The sequence below is a fragment of the Bacillus rossius genome, chromosome 13 (genome assembly GCF_032445375.1).
Source record: "Bacillus rossius redtenbacheri isolate Brsri chromosome 13, Brsri_v3, whole genome shotgun sequence".
Classification (NCBI taxonomy): Eukaryota; Metazoa; Arthropoda; class Insecta; order Phasmatodea; family Bacillidae; genus Bacillus; species Bacillus rossius.
Window position 1 is genome coordinate 32,740,711 of NC_086340.1, and position 21,371 is coordinate 32,762,081.

General features: G+C 38.0%; 1 protein-coding gene across 2 annotated transcripts in view; it reads right to left on the reverse strand.

The window, feature by feature from the left end:
• Positions 1-21,371, reverse strand: part of LOC134538432 (ATP-binding cassette sub-family G member 1-like) — a 314,270-nt gene that overhangs the window by 14,581 nt on the left and 278,318 nt on the right. For both annotated transcript variants that reach the window (XM_063379757.1, XM_063379756.1), the window contains exons 7-11: positions 19,229-19,357; positions 15,405-15,550; positions 12,275-12,443; positions 2,395-2,495; positions 385-540 (exon numbers count right to left, since the gene is read on the reverse strand). In XM_063379757.1, the coding sequence (XP_063235827.1) occupies positions 385-540; positions 2,395-2,495; positions 12,275-12,443; positions 15,405-15,550; positions 19,229-19,357 (701 nt within the window). The remainder of the gene's footprint in view (positions 1-384; positions 541-2,394; positions 2,496-12,274; positions 12,444-15,404; positions 15,551-19,228; positions 19,358-21,371) is intronic.

Genomic DNA, 21,371 nt, shown 5'->3' on the forward strand with positions numbered 1-21,371 from the left:
GGGCAAGTTTTTTAAACACAAGTGTTCAAGTTAAAACTTTTATTATAAAATTTTTTTCAAATCCCCTTCCCAAAAATATTCCTGGATCCATCATTGATAAAAGTAAATGCTTAGTGATGTCAGCATGCTCATATTGTAGAAAGATCTTTTTACATCATTAAACATTATAGCATTGCCCCCTGTATGAAAAAAACCCTTCTGTTGTCACGTTAACTGCTTTAAGTTGGCCATTTAGTTGGGCGAATAAGCTCTAAACCATCAGAAGCACTAAGGGCAACACTGGCTCAGGCAGTTATACAGTTTCGTTACTTTTTTGTGACATTTGTGACCTGTAGACACATTGCAAAAACAATAACATTCACATAAACAATTATTTGTACCCACCCTAATCGGGAACACAACGCCAATAAAGTATCCGATGCCTTGCGCGCAGATGCTGCTGGCAATGCAGAGAATGAAGAACAATGCGATCCTGTGCGGGTCCATGATCTGATCCGTAAGGACGTAGGAAATGACTAGATACAGCAAAGACGAAATCACCTGCGAAAAGGAAACAACAACGTATCTCAAAATATGTTCTAGGGTTTGCAGCGTAATTTTCCACCACCATCAGCAGGTGTGATCATTCCACATACCTACTCTTTGTTATGCCTTTTTTGGGGGGGGGGATAGGGGGTAAGTCCCTGTTCACGTTCCTATAGTGTTTCATGTTGTAACAGACAGCGAGGTCGTTAGATACAGTATCACTCAACAGCACAGACAGTGTTATTGCTAAAGGTATCGTCCAGGCGTATTGCAAGGAACCAACCATCTGAGAATTTTCAAGAGTGGTTTTTAGTAAACAATGGAAAACAAAAAAAAATGACGATGGCTTCACCAGGATTTAAAACCAGGTCTTCTCGAATGCAAGTCCACTGTCTTTAGATTGAGCCACCTCACTCCATTTACTATAGTTGACATTTCTATAAACTTTAATAGCAAAACTATTGATTGTCTTGTTTCAGATTATTTTATTTTAAAAATTAAACATGGCTATACTTTTAAAAAAAAATTTTTGCGGAAGAAATTCAACAAAATTAAAATAAGTAGTGCACACTTCTTCATAATTAGTTGGCAAAGTTTAATTTTTAACATTTTTGTGCAATATGAATAAAGAGAATCAAATGTAATAAATAACTGAATATTTTTGGGTTTAAAGGCAATGCTAGTGGCTACTGTGTGGAATGGTTCAAATTTATTTCAGAAAAAATTATTCAATTTTACTTTTTTGCTGGAATTGTTGTCATAATAAATAATGGAAACCACATGAACTTTTCACTTCACTTCATAAATAGTTGACAAAACAGTTCACGTGTACGTTGTGTGCTGCCGCTGTCTCTCCTACTCGGACGCATCAGCTGATGGAGTGGAAGAGAGATGCGTCACAAGCCGATCGTGCCTCTCTATCGCTTGCACGCTTGGCTCAGGCGGAATGTGACAATGAGTCATGCTTTTTCGTGCGTGCAGCCGGCGTTCATAGATTTATAAGATGTTATCACGTCAAAAAAGGGTTAAATTTTGGTGATAAATTATTTATTCACAAATTTTATCTCATTTTTCGTGAGTTGCTGACGACGTGGCCGCATGCAGCGACGATTGAGCGACAATTAACTGAACAACGAAGTTGTCTTCCCGTACCAAGGTGGAAACAAAGGGGAGGCGACCCTGAGTCGACTGACCAATCACAATACAGAATGAGGTATATGACCATATAAGGAGAAATACTGGGAAAAATTTTTTCTCTGAAAGTCTGGGAAGACTGGCTGGCGAGGTATCATCTGGCGAAAGATATAGTTCATTGCGACGAAGCCATGCGTTGGATTTTCCCACTAATTTGAGGCATGGAACTAACTTGCTGATGTCATACCCATGTCTTCCTTTCTTTTAAATTTTCTATAACCTTTTCGAATGTTACAGTCTCACTGTCCAGAATATGCTTTAAAATTTGAAACAAAAAAAAAAAATTATACAAATGTTAAAAAATTTTAAATCATCAAGCAAATTATAGTGAAAAAAAATATAAAAACACTACATTCAGATTTATATAAAACCTAACCCAAATTAATAATTAATACTGAAGCACAAACAACAAGACAAATGCCTATACATAATGGAAGAAACATGAGTACAAACATTAAGAAAACATTAAACATTCTCAGTTAGAGTTTTAGTAGCAAGGAGAAGGAATTATGCTTTGTTACAATATTTATTAATGTTTTGACTACATATCTATTTTAATTGTTATTACCACTTCCCATCCCTCCTTCAAGCATCAAAATCCTGAAAATTGCACTTTTAGTCCTTGCCTTAGCCTACCAGGTTAAAAAAGCAAGTTTCATTACAAAAATAACTCACCTGAATTGGTATCTCCAGCAGAGTAATGGACAGCAAGTATGGTGGTAATGAGTACCATCTGTTGAAATATTCTCGAATGACAATCTGGAACTCTAAGGGAACTGAAATGATAAGAATCATAACCAAAGTGAATGCCAGAACTAGGTAGCATTGAAACAAATTATTGAAATCATGCATGGTCAGTGGCGCACCCACGGGGGGGGTTTAAACCCCCTCCGAAAATGTGAAGAAAAAATCTAGAATGGAAAAAGTAAAAACATTCCCAGTCCCAGCAAAATAGGTACGATGGTCTATGAGCAGCGCTCAATGTACCAAACTTTGTGAGATGTTTTCACATCAGCGTATACATTATGGTGTCGCCAGACTACTATGCTTGCCCCTGCAGCGCCTAGCCATCTCTACCCGGCACCCCCTCCCCTAATCGTTATTCCTCGCTCTGTTAGTCGATGCATTTTCATTTTCTCTTACTTAGTCTGTTTTCGGCTACCGTGTAACATTAGGTACCGAAGATTGTGGGAACTGGGCAGTGTTCTTCTTCGCGAGTTTTAGAACTGATGTTGATAGTGAGTGCTGTATCAGAATGTCTAAATGTAAGCATGGTTTTAATTTACTGAACTACTTCTCCAAACGACCAAAGCCAGGAACTAGTTATGATGCTGAACATGAAGGTAAGCGGCTTGCAGGGAATTGATAGATTTCTCATTTGTGTGTCGGCTACTATACTGTATTTCAATTAATTGCCCATTTTTTTTATGTTAGATCTCCCCAGAAAAGTGCCTATTTTTCCTTTCCTTTGGCTTCGGGCCTTCAGTAGTAAAGATTGGTGATCACTGATCAGTGTTATTGTAATATTACATTTGTAGTCTGCTACCGTGAATTACTTAATTTTTTTTTACAAATTAGTTTGTGTTCTACGTTTATCTCAATTTTTGCATAATTTTGGACTGTATTTCTGCAGTTTTAACTAGACATTATATGTGTGAATTTTATACCCTTTGTTTTTACTCATAGAGCGAACTTAATTTGTGTGTGTGAATGCAGTAAAAACCAAACCATCATTGTCAGTGATTTAAGTTGCACAGAATGTGGACTTTAATGCATGCTATGATTCTCATGGTATTAAAATAATACTGATTTTGAGCGGACGAGACCCTGGGTTTGATAAAGGTATCTTTGTTTGATTCTTGCCTAAAACAAAATTTAGTACCGTACTAAAAATTATTTTTTCTACCAGCAGTATATTCAATAATTAGATACAAAAATTTCTTAAACAGAATTTAAATTTGAAAATTGGAGTACTAATTGTATTACTCCGAAACATTAATAGCCAAAGTTATGCAACTGCACACAATTAGTAGTTAAATCATTATGAACAATCTAATTGAAGCAACAATACTGATTGACTTCATAAAGGTGAAGTCGTATTACTTCCACGAATACCACTCTGTCCTAACGACATAGCATTCGAGTTCAAACGGCTTCTATCTATGCTATGACTATCAACGAAGCACAAGAGCAATCTCTGCAAGTTTAGAAAACAAATGCTTCTCTCAGAGCGATTATACATCACATGCTCAAGAGTCGGTAAACCATCTGATCTTTATGTTTATGCAGTAAATGGGTAAACAAGAAATGTAGTGCACTATCTTTAAAATAAAAAAATATTTATATGAAAAAAAATGTTTCATTTTTTTCCTTTCATTCCACAGCATAGTCACAGCAACACAAAGCAGGGTATTAAATTATTGAATGATGTGTTTCCTCTGAGAATCTATATTCGCTAGAATACTTTGACTTACTTTCCTATTGATTTCATATCAGTGAGAGCCATAGCGAAATATGGGTGGATTTAGCTAATTTTTTTTATGAAAAATGGCAAAAAAAATTCACACTGTTATTAGAATTAGAATTTGATATTAGTATTCTTAAATATTTATTTTTATAGTTGTTTTCAAATTTTATTTGAACTATACATACTGAGATTTACACATGGTCATTAGCTACTTCTACAAACTGCAGAACATTACTAATACTGAATGCACAGGTACTTTCCTTACCACCCAGGAACTTTGGTATATTGAAAGGTAATATCGGTAATAGTTGAAAGGTAGGTAACACATATTGAAAAGTAATGCCAGTAAAAGTTGAATTGTAAAACTGAGTAGATACGGGGGTGGGTGGAAATTCCCCAGAGCCAGAATACCAGGAAAGACCAGGAAAGACCAGGAAAGACCAGTAAAGTTTTGAAACTTTTTTTTAATGTGAGACTTTACCTTGATATGACAAAAATTACAAAAAAATTTGCTAGTATGCTACCGACGTCGACCAGGGCTGGACTCTCCCTAAGGCCAATGCGCCTCAAGCCGCTACAGACCCCTTCTCCTCCCACCGACACCCTCTGTTTCAAACCTTCCGCCAAGTGCATGAGTGCGTGCATGCTTGTGATCGGCCACCCAGCAAGAGGCGCTGTGTTAGAGCCTGTGTTATGGCCTCATACAACTTATAATTTAGTCAAATTAATATGTATGATTTTATTTTAATATTTATATTTGTTTTCCCCCAGGGTAATTGTTTTCAGCTGATGAGGACGGAGCAGTGTCGTGCACGACCCCTTTCGGCGCAAACCCTCAGTTGAGCAGTGAAGACGTCCCCTTTAAAAATAATGAACTTAATAAATAATTGTAATAAGTAGTAATTAATCCTAAATAAATGTCTAATTTTTGTAGGGTTTAAAGATGTTATGTATATTTGTTTTGCTACATTAATCGACTAACTGTAAATTCACCACTTCCTGCGGCCATGACACCCTGGCCAATAGACAGTCTCTTTCGTTCGCCGTCCAGGGTAAGAAGTATCTCCGCAATTCGTCGACTTCAACCTGTTGCTCATTACGGATCTGTTAACATCCGTCGTCATTAAGTATCTTAAAACATTTTCTATTCATCTTCGAGGCCTACCACAGCGGTAGACTTTTTACCTAATTGTTTAAAGCTCCCTGGAGTGTTTTAAATCGCAAAACGATATTTGTACTTTCGGGGCCAGGCCACGTGGTGTCCTGGTCAGCATTTAAGCTGGACTACTTGTCATTGGCAATATTAACTATTTAATACGTTTCAACTCCTCATTATGTACATGACAGCGTCAATAAAACCGAAGTGTCTCCCTGACTCGTTCGTATTCATCTCTCGACCACAAGCTTCCCAGTACAGAGACTGAGGTGTGTGGGGCACCTCAAGATCCCACTGCCAGTCATCTTCGCCGAGAGCGGGCCGGTAAGTTCCAGTGTATCCGTACAGGGGAATATCGAGCCTAGCCCTCCACGGGCCACGTCACGGCCCAGGGACAGAGTCAGTAGCCAGTCCACATGCCCATCCATATGTTTGGCGCCCAAGATTTCTATTTTCGCAGAACCAAAAACTTCCCCCTTACAATACTTTGGAAACAGTAAAAACCGGTAACGTTTACACTCTTTATTAAATTGTAAAGAATTTGGAAATGTTACACATTTTTTAAGGCCATTCAATTTTTGCGAAGTATTTCCAGAATGGTCTTGTATTTCATGGTTGGTTGGGTTTATTTCAGGTACATGTCTACTGTCAGCACACAAACTTAGCCAATCAGTGCAGAATTAAATGCATCCTGGATGGCCCTAATGCGAAATTAATCTGCAAAATTTCCCTGTCTCTAGTAATCAGGAGTCTGCTGGCTAGCATGTCTGGCTGGTGGGGCAAGGGGCTTGGGTTCCATTCCCGGCCGGGGAACCTTCTCCCTGGGTTCAGGACTGGGTGTTTCATCTTCATCCCGTGGAAGGCAATGGCAAACCAAAGCAGAATCACCCTGCCTTGTCAAGCATAGGTACACATCATGGCTATCGCCATGGTGTTGTTGCCTGTGCTTTTGACACCCGGTAATGTGTGAAATGACTCAACATCAATAGAGACAAGTTTTTTAGGTTTTATTTTAAGTACAATTTCCTTTTGAAAACAGAGGATTAACGTGTTTTTTTTTTTTTTTTAATTTTTACAAAATCTGTTTTGTAATACTTGTTAGTATTTCACAAAAAAAACGACACGCCATGATGCTGATAACCATATCCTTTTATTCACATAATAACAGTCATTTCTTCCACACTCCTTTTCCTCCATTTACTAACTCTCCAAACTAAAGCAGTGCTACCAACTCGGTAGCTACAACTATACCTACGACACAAAATATCTTTATTGCCGATAACACCTCCCCTCAATAAAATATTTTTATGAAACAAACAATCTTTTCCTAAATTTGTCAAACAGTACACCACCAAGAGGCTTAGTAAAAATATCACCTAGTTGGTCACTGGTATTAACATAGTCCAACCTAATAATGTTTTCAAACAGTTTCTCTTTTACAAAACACTTCTTAATCTTTAGATGTTTGACTCTAGAGTTGTCAGTGGCCATATGTGCCAGCTTTATAGTAGACTGATTATCCTCTAACAGAGTGATGGGACCAACTTCTATTTTAAAATCATGCAACAAGTCTTTTAACCAACAAGCCTCACTGGCAGCTTGACTAAGAGCAACAAATTCTGCTTCAGTGGATGACAGAGCCACTGATTGTTGTTTTTTTGAAAACCAGATAACAGTACAGCCAAAAACCTTAAAGCAACAACCAGTTGTAGACTTACAGTCATCACTGCCTCCCCAGTCACTGTCCACATAGCCTACTACATCATCATTCCTGTTTCCATAGTAATTTAAACACATATTTAAAGTACCCTTGACATATCTAAGAACATTTTGCAGAAGTTTGTAAAGTAAAGTGCTTGCACAGTTCTGATATCTACTTAAGATTGTAACAAGTCTTGATCCCATTGCAGCATACATTAAGGATCCAACTAATTTTCTACACTTTGACTCTATTTCCTCATTTTCTGAGCATTCCTTTTTCAATAACTCAAACTTGAAGTTTCTGTCGATGGGCAAGGACAAAGGTTTGCATTCTGACATACCATACAACTCAAGTAAGTTCTGCAGATACTGTTTCTGACTTATGGTTGTACGATTACTAGCTAAATCCTGCTCGACATCAATACCTAGAAACCTTTTTACACAACCCAGCTCTTTCATTTTGAAGGTGTTACATAGTGCATCTCTAAGATGACTGAGCTCATTTTTACAATTTCCAAAATATAGAATATCATCAACATACACCAACAAAAACGTTTTGGTGTTGCCTTTACATTTAGAATAAACACATGCATCTTTGTCAGAACGTACAAAACCCAGTGATGACATTACTTTATCAAATTTAGAGTTCCACAATTTGGGAGCATTTTTAAGGCCATAAATAGACTTATTTAGTTTACCAACAGGATACTCTGAATTTACACCCTCTGGTAATTTCAAATAGAGTTCCTCATCAATTTCACTGTTCAGGAATGCACTGCATACATCCATTTGCTGTACTGGTAAGTTCAGTTTGGTGGCCACACTCATAAACACTCTGAAAGTTTTAAGTTTTGCCACAGGAGCGTACAAGTTATACACATCACATTCTTGCTCGAAACCTCTTGCCACTAGTCTTGCCTTGTATTTAGTTTCCCCAGTTTCAGTCCCCTTTTTTGTGAACACCCATTTTGAACTAACTACTTCTTTTCCTTCTGGCACCTGTGGTAAGGTCGTCCAAGTGTTGTTTTCATGTAACTGCTGAAGCTCGGCCTTAATTGCCTCCTTCCAACATTGTGAGTCTTCCCTATTCATTGCCTCTTTGTAACTCTTCGGTACCGCATCAGTTGCTAGGAGTCCTAGATCGTACTCTGAGCACCACGCTGGCTTTCTTACACTCCGTCCACTTGCTGTTTTAGGTGGCTTATCTTTGGAGGTTTCTCTGCTTGACACTTCAACTGGTCTCCCCTTTCTTTGGTCTCCTTCAGTCACTGCATCCTCAAAATCAAAACCTTTAAAGGGAGAAGACATTCTTTCACTTTGTACGTCTTCCTCATCAGTACTGGAATTTGATTTTATTTGTTCATCTTCTTGAGTCAGGTCTAAGCCAATCATTTCAATGTCTTCTACTTCAGTTTCAGTCCTTGTTTCACGTCCCTTTAGTCTCACAAACACCACATCCCTTTTTATTTCAACTTTCTTCTTGTTTTTGAAGTAAATTCGATACCCTTTGGAATCTTCGTAACCAACAAAAACACCTTTCTCTCCTTTTGGATCCCACTTCAGTCTCTTTTCTTTCGGTATATGGACAAATACCTCTGTTCCAAACACATGAATTAGTTTTGTCAAATCAACATTTTTCCTTTCCCAGACTTGATATGGTGTCTTATTATTTTCTCGAGCCTTTGAGGTCCTATTTAACACATACACAGCTGTATTTACTGCCTCTGCCCATAGCTGTTTGTTAAGCCCTTTCCCACTGAGCATTGACCTAGCAGCTTCCACTAAGGTGCGAATGTCCCGTTCTGCTCTTCCATTTTGCTCTGGTGTATAAGGTATTGTTGTCTGGTGTTGTATCCCATGGTCCTCAAGCAGCGCTTTCACTTCCTGATTCACAAATTCTCCCCCATTATCACTTCTAAGCACTTTCACAGGCAGACCTGTAGCTTTTTCCGAAAACTGTATGTAGTATTTCAGCTTCTGGGACACCTCAGATTTACTCTTGAGAAAGTACACTTGCCGGTAATTTGAATAGTCATCTTTCAGTAGCAGAAAGTATCGAGACCCTCCCACAGACTACCTCCATTGGTCCACACACATCAGCATGTACCAATTGCAATGGAGCATCAGTGTGTTGTTTGCTTTCACCAAATGGTTTTTCTTCATTTTTCCCTCCAGACATGCTTCACATGACTCACTGTTGTCTGAGTACTTAATATTGTTTTGATTCAAGACACTTTTCACATAGTCCAGGTTTTGATGACATAAACTTTCATGCCACTCTCTCAACGAGCGTACCACCACTAAGCAGTCTTGTTCCATGATTACATCCAGAATGTACAAATTTCCCTCCTTATTTGCCACCGCACGAATCTGGCTGTCTTTATATACATAGCAATGATTGCCAGCCATTTTAACAGTATGACCCTTTTCAATTGCACTTGATACTGAGAATAGGTTCATTTTCAGCTCAGGGACCCACAATACATGGTTCAAGGTACTTTGCACATAATTCTGTCCATTGTAGACTTTCACATTAACTTGTCCGATACCTTGCACCTGAAGACTACGTCCATCACCAACGAGAACACATTTATTCGATACTGGTGTAAAGTTCATGAGGAGGCCACGTTCGAATGAAATATGTTCACTTGCTCCACTGTCCATGATCCAAGAGGTGGATCTTTTATGGTCCTCCAAATCACTTACACTACGCAATACACTTTCTGACATTACAAAGGCATTTTCATGTTTAGGCCTATACCTCTGCTTGCACTGAAACTTCAGATGTCCTTTCTTGCCACATTCAAAACACTTTCGTAAGTCTTTATCCTCTCTGCATTGGTTTGCCACATGTCCCAAGAATCCACACTTGAAACACTTTAATCCCCCTGTCTTCTTGACAGTGTTCCCTTTATATGATCCTGCCACCATAGCCACATCCTCATCCTTGATTTTAGACTTTAACCTCTCTTCTTCCACTAGTAGTCGTGCCACCAGGTCATCAAGTTTTTGTTTACTAGTTTCTACAGATTCCCATGCTGTCACAAAGTGACCAAATCTCTCTGGCAATGACATTAATATTTTTGTAATCGTGAACTGTTCCGACACTTCTTCTCCTGCCTGTTTAAGCAAGTGACACAATTCTTGTATTTTTGACAAATATGTAGACATGTCAGAACCCTGCTCATACTTAAACTGAAAAAAACATTGTTGCAGTAAGTGTACACTTATACTCGACTGCTGCTCATACACACTAAGAAGCTTCCTCCACATCTCGTTTGCAGTGGTGCAAGTAAGTATGTGCATCATTGCATCCTCACTCAAACGCATTACAATAATACTCTGAGCCTTTGCATCTTTTTTTTGCCACTCACCTTGATCTTTTTCCGGTTTAATGTCTGTTCCATCCACAACTGAAAAAAGATTCATTCCCCACAACAACACCGACACCTGGAACTTCCACACGTTCCAATTCTTCTGCCCCTCCAACTTTATCGCTCCCACGGTATTCATCCCTAGCTGCTCCATTTTTCCGGAGTCAACAAGCACCGACGATAAATTGTTGACGACGAAAGCGACTGAATGTGTACCACACCCCGGTACCGCTACTCCACAGAAGCTTCCCACGCCGCCATTACCACTCTGCAGAGAAACACGTTGCCGGCCTACACAATTTAAACATCTCTGGTGCGAAGATCACTCATGACTGTTATAAGCATTCTGGGCCCATAACCTGTTGTTAGTATTTCACAAAAAAAACGACACGCCATGATGCTGATAACCATATCCTTTTATTCACATAATAACAGTCATTTCTTCCACACTCCTTTTCCTCCATTTACTAACTCTCCAAACTAAAGCAGTGCTACCAACTCGGTAGCTACAACTATACCTACGACACAAAATATCTTTATTGCCGATAACAATACTTACTCCAACAAAATAATGGTAAAATATAAATGCTGCATTTTTACGATAACATAGTGTTAACTCTTTATAACATCACTCGATTTAACGACAAACTCTTTAAATGTCGAAATTGCTTGACTTTGGTTAGTTTAACTTGTTTTCTATACAATAATACACTCTATATAGCATCACGCTCACTCTACTTAACGACAACAATACAGCATTATAAATCATTAAGCAGTAAATTCTAAGTTGCCGAAGTTGATAAGAACTGCAGCTGTGTACGTTCTTTTGTTTGCTGTTATGTTGTTTCATTATCTAACACGTGTTTACTTCGACTGATGTACCGGAGATAAGAAATTTTGTCTTTTGTTTTTGTATGATGAACTTGCACACGTTTACCTCGGTCACTAGCCTTTTGTCAAGTTGTTACAAGTTATCATTATCGCAGTTGCTTACAGACTATTGAACTGTAAACATGGCGAGTAAACGAGAATCTTTGTGTATGGACAAAAAAGTTTTATTAATATGCTCAATAGAAGCAGGAGAAAAGATCAGTGATGGAAGACGCTTTGGATTTAGCTGCTCTACCGTGTCTACAATATGGAAAACAAAGAAAATAAGAAGAAACGTAAGAAAATACAATTAAAATATTGGAGCAGCAAAAGACATCAGACGAAGATAGCAGACTATATGCAATAAATGTTGTTATTTGTATGAATATTAATTTTTGTGTGTAAAATGTGCACTATATTAGTAAATACATATTATTATGGAATTGTAAAGTTATGCATTTTATTTCTCTCCATTTAACAACCACTCTCTATAACGCCGAAAAATACTCAGTCCGTTAAGTGTCTTTATATAGAGTTTACATTGTAATTTGTAATGAATGTGTCTAAAACAGATACCTTCAGTACAATAAAAATAAATTAGCGAACATTTGTGGTTAAACAGTAATTCACTAAGAGATACACAATAAATTAATTTTTCTGATCCATGCACTTTGGTACAATTTTTTTGTCAGGCAATAACAACATTCCTTGAATTAAAAAATTTCAAAAGATTACTTTTTTTATAATTTTAATTAATTTTTAGTTAAATGCTACTTAATTTGATGATATAACTTGCATTTCAATGCTATACTGTGTATTAATTAACTTACATTTCGGTGACATGCTTTGTGGTGTTACTTAGTTTTATTGCAATCCACATTATAATCTTTTCCTTAATCATCAGTAATTAGGAATTGGGGGGGGGGGGAGGAACTAATTTGCCCTCCCCCCTCCCCCAGATGTCCCTACGTCCTCGCAAATACTCACACATGAGCATGACGGGCATCTTGCCGGTGTAGATGAGGAACAGCACGGTGCCGTACATGTACACGTAGTTGGCGAGCACAGTGTTGCCCTGGCTGCCGACGCCTCGATACAAGTAGCCGAACACCAGGCCGATGATGACGTGGGTCATGATCCTCAGCATCACCAGGAACTGGAATACAGTTAAAAAAAAAAAAAATAGAAAAAAAAAATGAATTGAGCATAAGTTCTCATCAACATCTAGGTCATTACACAAGATGAAGGACACGAGATGCTAATGGAGCGCTTGTTGATTGAATGTTGAATGTGTGCCACTATTAATTAATCCGCCACAGTAAAGTTCACCAAGTCACCAAGTCCCCCCCCCCCCGCCCACCCCCCCCCCCCCCAAGAGCGGCTCCTGGTTTGAAGGGGTAGCCAAATAGTATGTTATATTCGAGGATGTATTTTATTTATGTTTACTTAATATATTTAAATTCATGTCTTAAACTTTCATCAACCAAAATTTGAGACCACGGGTTTGTGAATATTCCGAGGCCAATTTCTGACATTTTGCAACTGCTTCCTTTCTTGTGTCCAATAGCCCTCACTTTGCAAGTTGTTACGAACGTGAGAGACCAGACGGTGATGCCAGGTTCGGAGCTGGCTGGCCGTGCCACGTGCGGCCCACTGACGTTAAGGCATGCCAAGTGCACCTGGCCAGGTTGCAAGGGTAGTCGCTATCCCCTTCCCCCCACCGCTCCCCGCGCATCATCCTGCCTCGGCATTGTTATCTAGCGCTGAGCGGCCTTGGGAGTTCAGCGGGCCGCCACACGGAGCAGCAAGAATTGACGCCACACTTCTGGACTGTTCAGGCGTCGGCTCGGCTCGAGATGACGTGACTCATATCACAGCCGCTCTCGTCGTCCCTTCAAGAGCAGCGACGCTGACCTCCACGACAGTTTGGCGACAAGAGTTCCGCGATGGGTGCCGTGTGAGTGCTGAGTTTCGAGCTGAGTCTAAGCGAAGGGAAGTGTGAGATCGGCGAGTGGCGCGACACGGAGTTCTACTGTATCCTGAGAGTGCAGCGACATTGTGCGTGTGCACAGGCGCGAGGTAAGGGGGCGAACCACTGTTGAGCCTAGCTCGAGTGAGAAGTGCGAGCTGCGGAACTTGACAGTCATTGCGTGACATGAGGATAAACATTGTTAAGTGCATTAATTTTATATTGGACTTTTTAAGTACAATTATTTATTATTAATGTAAATATTAGTAATCAGTAGAAATGTAATAAAACTTAATTGGGCTATCCCACACAGATCCAGTTCTCCCCACATTATAAATCATAACAATATATTGTACCTTGAACATTTTAAAGTTTACATTTTTGTAATTAATTAAGTTTTGTTTCAATGCTGCTTAGTTTAAGAATTAACATGAATTTTGGTACTATATGATGTATTTACCTAACTTGCATTGTGGTGTTATATGGTGTTGTAAAATGATTCTCTTGTTATTTCAGTTTCATTGCAAGTAAATAAAAGTTTTTGGAAACGCCCATGGAAAAAGGATGATAATCACGTAACAAATTACATATACTGATTGATTTAACACACCCATTCTTCTTTCGTGACCAATTTGAAGTGGATATATTACTGGCCACCTATGGGTTCAGTCAGAAGGATATCTCTACCTCTAAAATTCTTTTTTTTTGTATTTTATATTTATTGTCCTAGTTTAACAAAAAAATGTATGCTGTTATGTTTAAAAAAAAATTATTTAAAAACACTTAAAGCCTAGGTACTTTAAAATTAAATAAAATCCTGGCATCTTCCCTCCCCCCATCATCGCCCAAAATTAAATTAATTATTTTACACTGCTGATAATGACAGCTGTTATGCTTTCAAGGACATCATGTAAAAATAAAATAAATTACATTTTTCTTAACGTATAAATTTTATAAGTGTACTATAATTAAGTGAAACAATAACTATTCTATCATCAGTATGTTTGTGAATGATGAAGGGAACAGATGCCAGTTCCTGAAACGACTCAACTGTTTTGTCAAGAAATCTACCGTGTTCGTCGGTATTGTCGTAGTGTTCTTCATACTAATGCTTTAGTTTCATTGTTGGGTCTGTGTGTTTGACATCAGCTGATTTAGGCTTGTTCTCTAAGGCTTTATATTTTCATTATTATTTCTTATTTTGCATTCTGGAAATTTTTTTATGACGCAGTGCAAAAATGCAACGGCCTATGTAGAAAAAATTGTAGTAAATCAAAATTCCCCATTACACGAATCATTTAAAGAACGTACAATTGTTATTCTAATAAAATATCCAGTTAGCAAGAGTGTATCTACTTATTTAATTTATGCACAACATAAGCTACCATAGTTACAATAACCAAGAGTAATTTAATACAGTAGAATACTTAGAATGTTTAGTACCTAAATATGTGTTTATCACAAGCATAAAGTAGCAACGTTTGTTAATGTTATAAAATGGCATCACTGGCTGCTAACCACCAAAGCCTGAGCGATAAAGTAAACTTCTGTGCATGCCAGAATGTTCCCCTACTCTGTCATAATTAACAGAGATTGCCATCGATATACAGCAGACCCCACACAGCACACAATGTATCTGTTACATTTCCAAAATGTCATTTTACCATTAATTCAGTAACATCATGTAAACACGTCTCAAACCTTGAGTCCTATGAGAAGGGCGATGGCTCCCTCTCCCTCCCATAAACTCATACAACTGAACAAAATTTGAGGGAAAAACAAAAACAATAATGAACGCCAAGCCGTAACTAAGCTTCGAAGTTGCATGACTTTTTTTTATGTATTGTCTTTCATTTAAATTAGTGTTACCTACTAAAGTTGTTGGTTTTTTTTAAAAGTAAGAACTCTAAATATTTTTTATATAAAACCATTTTTTGATAATGACTTTTCAAGTTGCCAGAAATGTACTAAAACAATCTTTTAAAGGTCTGTTATTTTTTTTTTTTTAAATTTCAGACTTCCTATTTAACTGGGAGAACATATTCTATACAATCCAAAATCTTTTAGTCATCCAAACCCCCCTACCCCCCCCCCCCCCCCCCGCCATTAAAATATTCGAAGCTACTACCGCCACTGCACAGGACTCACGTAGTCTCTCTTCGTCTCGGTCCACTTGCGCCTGTACAGAACCAGGAACTGTAGCCACATGGACGCTGGCTTGGAGAAGGCGAGTTTCGAACTGTTCTCGCTTTCCTTCGAGTGCTCGTCATCGTTCAGCGGCACCATCTCGAAACCTGCGAGCAAAGACAGTCGACTTCCTTTCTCCAGCTCTGAAGCTAAGTGTTCACCTTCCTTTTTATTGCTACGGATGCCAATTAAATAAATACTGGTTATATTAATACCTATGTTTGTATTTTACCTACAGTAGAACCATGTTATAATATTTATCAATGGAGCATAAAGAAAAAATACATAATATGCAGGAAATACCAATTTAGCACTTGTCAGGGTTTGAAATTTTTATCAATTGATTCATCAAGCTATAAACAATTTTAAATATTAAAACACTGATGGATATACTCGATGCTCGAATTTCCTTAACCAAGGTAACATTTTTTCCACTTTGTGCTTCCAGCTTCTATATTTTTGTCTTTAAAGACATACTACCACATTTCTGTAAAACGATTCATGAGTCATGACGTTGACGATGAAATAAATTAAAATCCTAAACAGCAATAGAAAACACTGTTTTTTATTTTTGCCATTGCGGAATAGTTGGCAAACTATAATATTGTATGACCACGTACGTACATCTGAAAACTAACTAGAATGGCAAGGTACAGAAGAATTTGTAATTTTGTTCTACAAGACAAAGACTGCGAACATTATTTACCTTCGATATATAGAATACACAGCATTAGCCAGCACTAACATGTAGCCCTAGTATTATGGCACACTTGCATTTTGTTTTCCATGATATCCTATTTTAACAATCTACAGCTATGGTAGAGTAGTGATTGTGAACAAAAACACACAAGTATAAAGCAAACCTTTAAACATGTTACTCTTCACAAATAGGATAAGTATTGGAATAGTTACGGTACGTTTTTAAAACTTTTTTTTTTGCATTATAGAAATTTATAAAGCAAACATTATCAGCAGGAAATGCACTATTCATAAAACATTATATGCAGGAAATAAATACATTGATTGGGACATTAAAAATATGACTTTATAAGTAGGAAAACTTTATAAATAGGAACATTATAAATGGGTTCTACAGTATTATGAATATTACAATTTTTGGAATAGAGAGTTGTATTCAATACATTGAGAAATATGACATTTCTCAACAAGCTACACATATCTAGTGCAAAATCAGGAGGGTACACAGAATTTTGTTTAAGTGTTAGTGAATGGGCATGAAAAAAACCTTTTTCCCGCTGTTTGCTTTCAAATTCTTTCAGTTTGTTGGCAAGAATAATATGTTTTATAGTTTAGAATTTCCGGAGGAGGCAGGATACATACCCCATCTGCTCCTTTCTGCATACGTCCTTGCGTGAACTAGCAATTAGGGTGCTTGAAATACATACACAGGTAACTACTAACAAACATTTTCACAATCCATTTTGATAAATATTTATTCAAAGCCCTTACACATAGCAAAAATGGACATTGTCAAACCAGTGTTTTTCAGAACTTTGTGACTGAATCATTTACAAAAGCACCCTCAGTGTGTAATAGGAGTGTGATACACACTTTAAACTTTTAAAGTGATACAATTATACTGTCACTGGTTAAAGTTTCATAGGTGCACACGTTATGACAAACAAACTGCAAGCTACCACACCGTAGAGGCGTTTGTGCACTTGAAGCGCTTGTCTGTCTCACCCTTATGCTTTTCTGGTTCCATGCAAATAACAATAGTTATAGTTCAGCTAGGTAGTCCCCTTAATCATATGATGATGGTGTGATTTTAAGGCTTTTTTATCAGTCTGCATTCAAGAGTTTCAATGTACAAGCAGTAATGTAATCATGCTCTACTTATAATTTAGTGGCAGCGGTACATTGCTTAGCATGGGTGGATAAAGAATTTTTAACAAGGCAAGTTTTATTTTAAGAATCCCTCTCATGTAGAATTAATTTTACTTTTCATCAGCCTTCAACTTCAAATTTATTTATCCAACATTGTGTCAATTTTAATGCAAAAATAATTACAGAAAGAATGGATTCAGATGTGAAAATTATGTTCAGTTGCGAGGTGTATTAAGATAGCATATTTCTAACACACGTTGCCGGCTCGTGCGGAAGTGCAGGCGCGACAATGTTATTTTGTTATATCTAAAACGGGTCAGTAAGCATTTAATTTGATAATGTTTCATCAGTATTTGATAATTTTTCATTAGTTTTGTAGAGAATATTGTTGTATCTAGTGGAAACATAGACCATGTGGAATGGCTTAGATTTACAACAGTACACTATTTTGAAATCAGTCCAGTAGGTTTCCAATTGACTCTTACATACAAGCAAACTAACTCTCTCTCAATACAATATTTTGTTTAGATAATGTTTACAACATAAATCCTTATTTTTGCACAGTAAATCTCATAGAAACACATTCTTTCTTTAATGATATGGAAATTGGAAAATATAACAAAACATGCTTGTTACAAGTATTTTGTTTTGATGTCGACCGGGGCTTCGCCCCATAAGCCTAGTTGGACTAAACTCCCTTTTTTGACCTTCACCCGTTCCCGGCATGGAATAATCTAAGTACGTAGTCGTGTGTTTTTCAAACAGCGTGCCACAAACTACCGGAAGACGGAGTTTTAAGCTCAGTGCTTCGGTACAACAACAGCGCCATAGCGGACCAGAACTAAACTAACCTCAATTATGTTTAGTATTAACTGTATGTTCGCATGTAGATAAGTAATGCGAGGGCATGTATTTTTCATTATAGTATTTAAAGAGTGATTTTCTTGTTTACACGCGGCACATAACTAAACTAGTGTAACGGTTCTGTGGTTTGGCGGAAGACGCCATGTCGCCGGTGGGAGCGCGCCCTTCCGGCCCGGTCTGCAACTAACAACGGTCGAGGTGAGATGCAGACACACCCCGGGGACATCATCCATTTGCATCGCCGAACTAAACTTAGATCTGTTAACGTAATTCAATCTTAATTTTATATTATCCTCTGGGCTCGCCTTGGCCGGCAGACTGTACAATTCAGAATTTTTTTTAACCCTTAGTGGGACTTTTTCAGACAGCTAAGCTATATCTTGTGCGACCACTGGGTGGTCCGGCTCTCGTCTAGCTAAGTTCGAGTCGTGAGTACTGTGTAACCTAACATCGAAGTATAATAAATAAAAAACTGTACTGAGTTCACCGTGTTATTTACTGACCACGTGCCAGCCCTCCCAGGTATCAGGCGTGTGGGTCGCCTTTAAGAGCCCACTGGAGTGTGCAACCATCTTCGTCATGTGTAAGCGTGCCCGACGCTGAGAGCGGGCCAGGTCTGTGCGATAATTGGAGGCTAGGAGGGACCGAATCTCGTTCTCCACACGGGCGACGTCGCACCCAGAAACGAGTCTCTGCTGGGTCCGTGTGCACTTATCATACGGTGGCGCCCAAATTCATGACCGTTGACGATTCATACCCTCCGGAACCACTACCGTTTTCTGCATTGTCTGTAATTAAAGTTCAGTAGTATGTATTTAACCTGTTTTGCATCACCGACAACCTAAAGTTATTTTCATAATAAAAAAAGAAAAACTTAAAATACCAACACAAGCAGGTAGTGAGCTTCCTTCGTATGATACCCAAGCTTCCAGCCATCACAAAAACCAAAAACAATCACTGTCCCAGGTGTTAGCTTCTGAACTGCAAGGCACTTGCCAGATCTTTTACTTCTTGACGCAGGATTATTTCATCACCAATTCAAAGCAAACACACTTGTCAAGGGCTGCACTAACCATTCTGCTCATGGTTCTGTTCTTCCTTTCCCGCTATCGCCGGCCTGAGCTTCTCTCTCTTCATGCCCTCCGCAGCCAATGAGATGGCTCCTACATCAGCACCGAAGTCTCCCGTAGCCACATCCATCACTAAAGGACAAAATATAATAACATAATAATTTATTCTACTTATCATTAGACCCTATTTCTGGAGTATGATACCTGTCAAATATTATATAAGAACACAAATATAAAATTACTTTATACTCATAATAAAATCATAACTTTAACTATGCAAAACTTTAAAAAAAAAGTAAAAAAAAACTGTGCACCATATTGTATACAACCAAAATAATGTGGCATAATTTATATTTTGGTTGAAATTAATTTCTTTATTATAATTTTTCTAATTTCATAAAAATTTTCAATGTCTTTGAAAGAATAAAAAACCAATTATTGTGATAGTTTTTGCAACTCTATTGCAAAAAATGTTTATATTTATATAATAAACATTTTGTGGTAAGGACAGGCACTGCCAGAGGTAGCATATAAGGAAAGTATTAAAGAAAATTACGATTAAGTAAAAATTTCCACGCAGCTACTGCCATGGCTTCGGCAGCATAAACGTTTAGTCAGAATGTGAATCATTTGCAAGATGATGGTACTGTAAATCAAGTAAATGTATAGAAATGTCATCCTCTACATTGAATGGGCCGAATGCATCTCAGGACCAGAAACCTTGAATATTTGTAATGGGTTACACAACACAGAGAGTTTTAAACACCACAGAACAATGTGTGTAATTTCTGTTCAAGTTCATAAGGCCAACTGGAGAGATCATGCATAAAAAAAAGCACATTAACCAAGCCACAGATCCACTCAGGAAACCACAGAGGAACTAGAGTAATGGCAATTATGTTTAGAGAGAAGTCAGAGTAGCTACAGTTTAATCGACTAATCACCTAACAATCACCTAAAAGCCAGCCACCAATAAGAATAAAAGTGTGCTTGGATTGCAAGAAACTGGTCATTGAAGTATACACATAAGCTGGGTTTTATATTATTAGTAAGCGTACGTTTTAGTTTCTCTGGCCGGAGAAACCAGTAATACAGAAAACTAAGTTACTGCTACACACATGGTCCTAAGAAAAACCGTGAGTGCTAAAGTTTCTGAAAGGGTATGTGCAAACAAATACTGCAGCTGTGATGTTAATCTAATAAATTGTTGAAGGGAGGGGTCCTAGCCTCTTACGTAGTTGGTTGGAGCGTCTTGGAATCTCAGTGGAAGGGATATTTACACTAAAATATTTGCAGCATAGTGAGAACATCCAGGAGTGTTAGCAAGTGTGGAATTAGGCCAATACAAAGGACCACTGGTAAATATAGAGATGGAACCTGAAGAGAAACCAGTGTTCCGATAATGTCATCTGGTAGCATTTGCCTTATGCGAGAGTGTGTGAAATGAAATAGACTGGTGGTGCTGGGAGTGTATGAGTTGATAACTAATTCAGAATGAGTAATTCAACTTCACTTGGTACATAAGGTAGAGGGAGGGGTCAGTGGTTCTCTGTGAAGACTACAAGGGTAGGCCTACATACTACAGTGAATACAATGTGTAAACAGTATGTTACCCACTTTTGACTATCAATGAGTCCTTCTATAATTTGTCCTTATACTTTGAATTGGATTTAGCTGATGTATACTTATATGTATAAGTAGATAGTGCGACTGCTGAACTGTTGACATTGAATTGCAATGGTTTCCATTTGGGAGTAGTTGTGTTCCAGTAGTGTTCTAAAGACTGAGTGAAACCTGGTTATTAGGCATATAGGGTGCGGTACTATTACTGGATATATTCTTATTACAGGTTACAATGCAGTAGTACAGCATTGGCTGTGAAAGAATCAAATTGTTGAGTGTATTGCAGAAGATGGATTGTGGCTTTAGGAGTCAAAAGTGTGCAAATTAGGTGGACAGCACTATAAAGCTCCTAACATTAGGAAGGGTGGAAGCTGTATATATCTGATCCTGTCCCAGCATGCAAGAAGGCACTCTCAGAATTTCTTAGACTTAAAATTTATATGAAAATTTTCTGCGCAACAAGACAGATGGATAAAACCAGTATATCCTTTCCTCGACAAAGGCAAACAGTGGGAGTAGACAA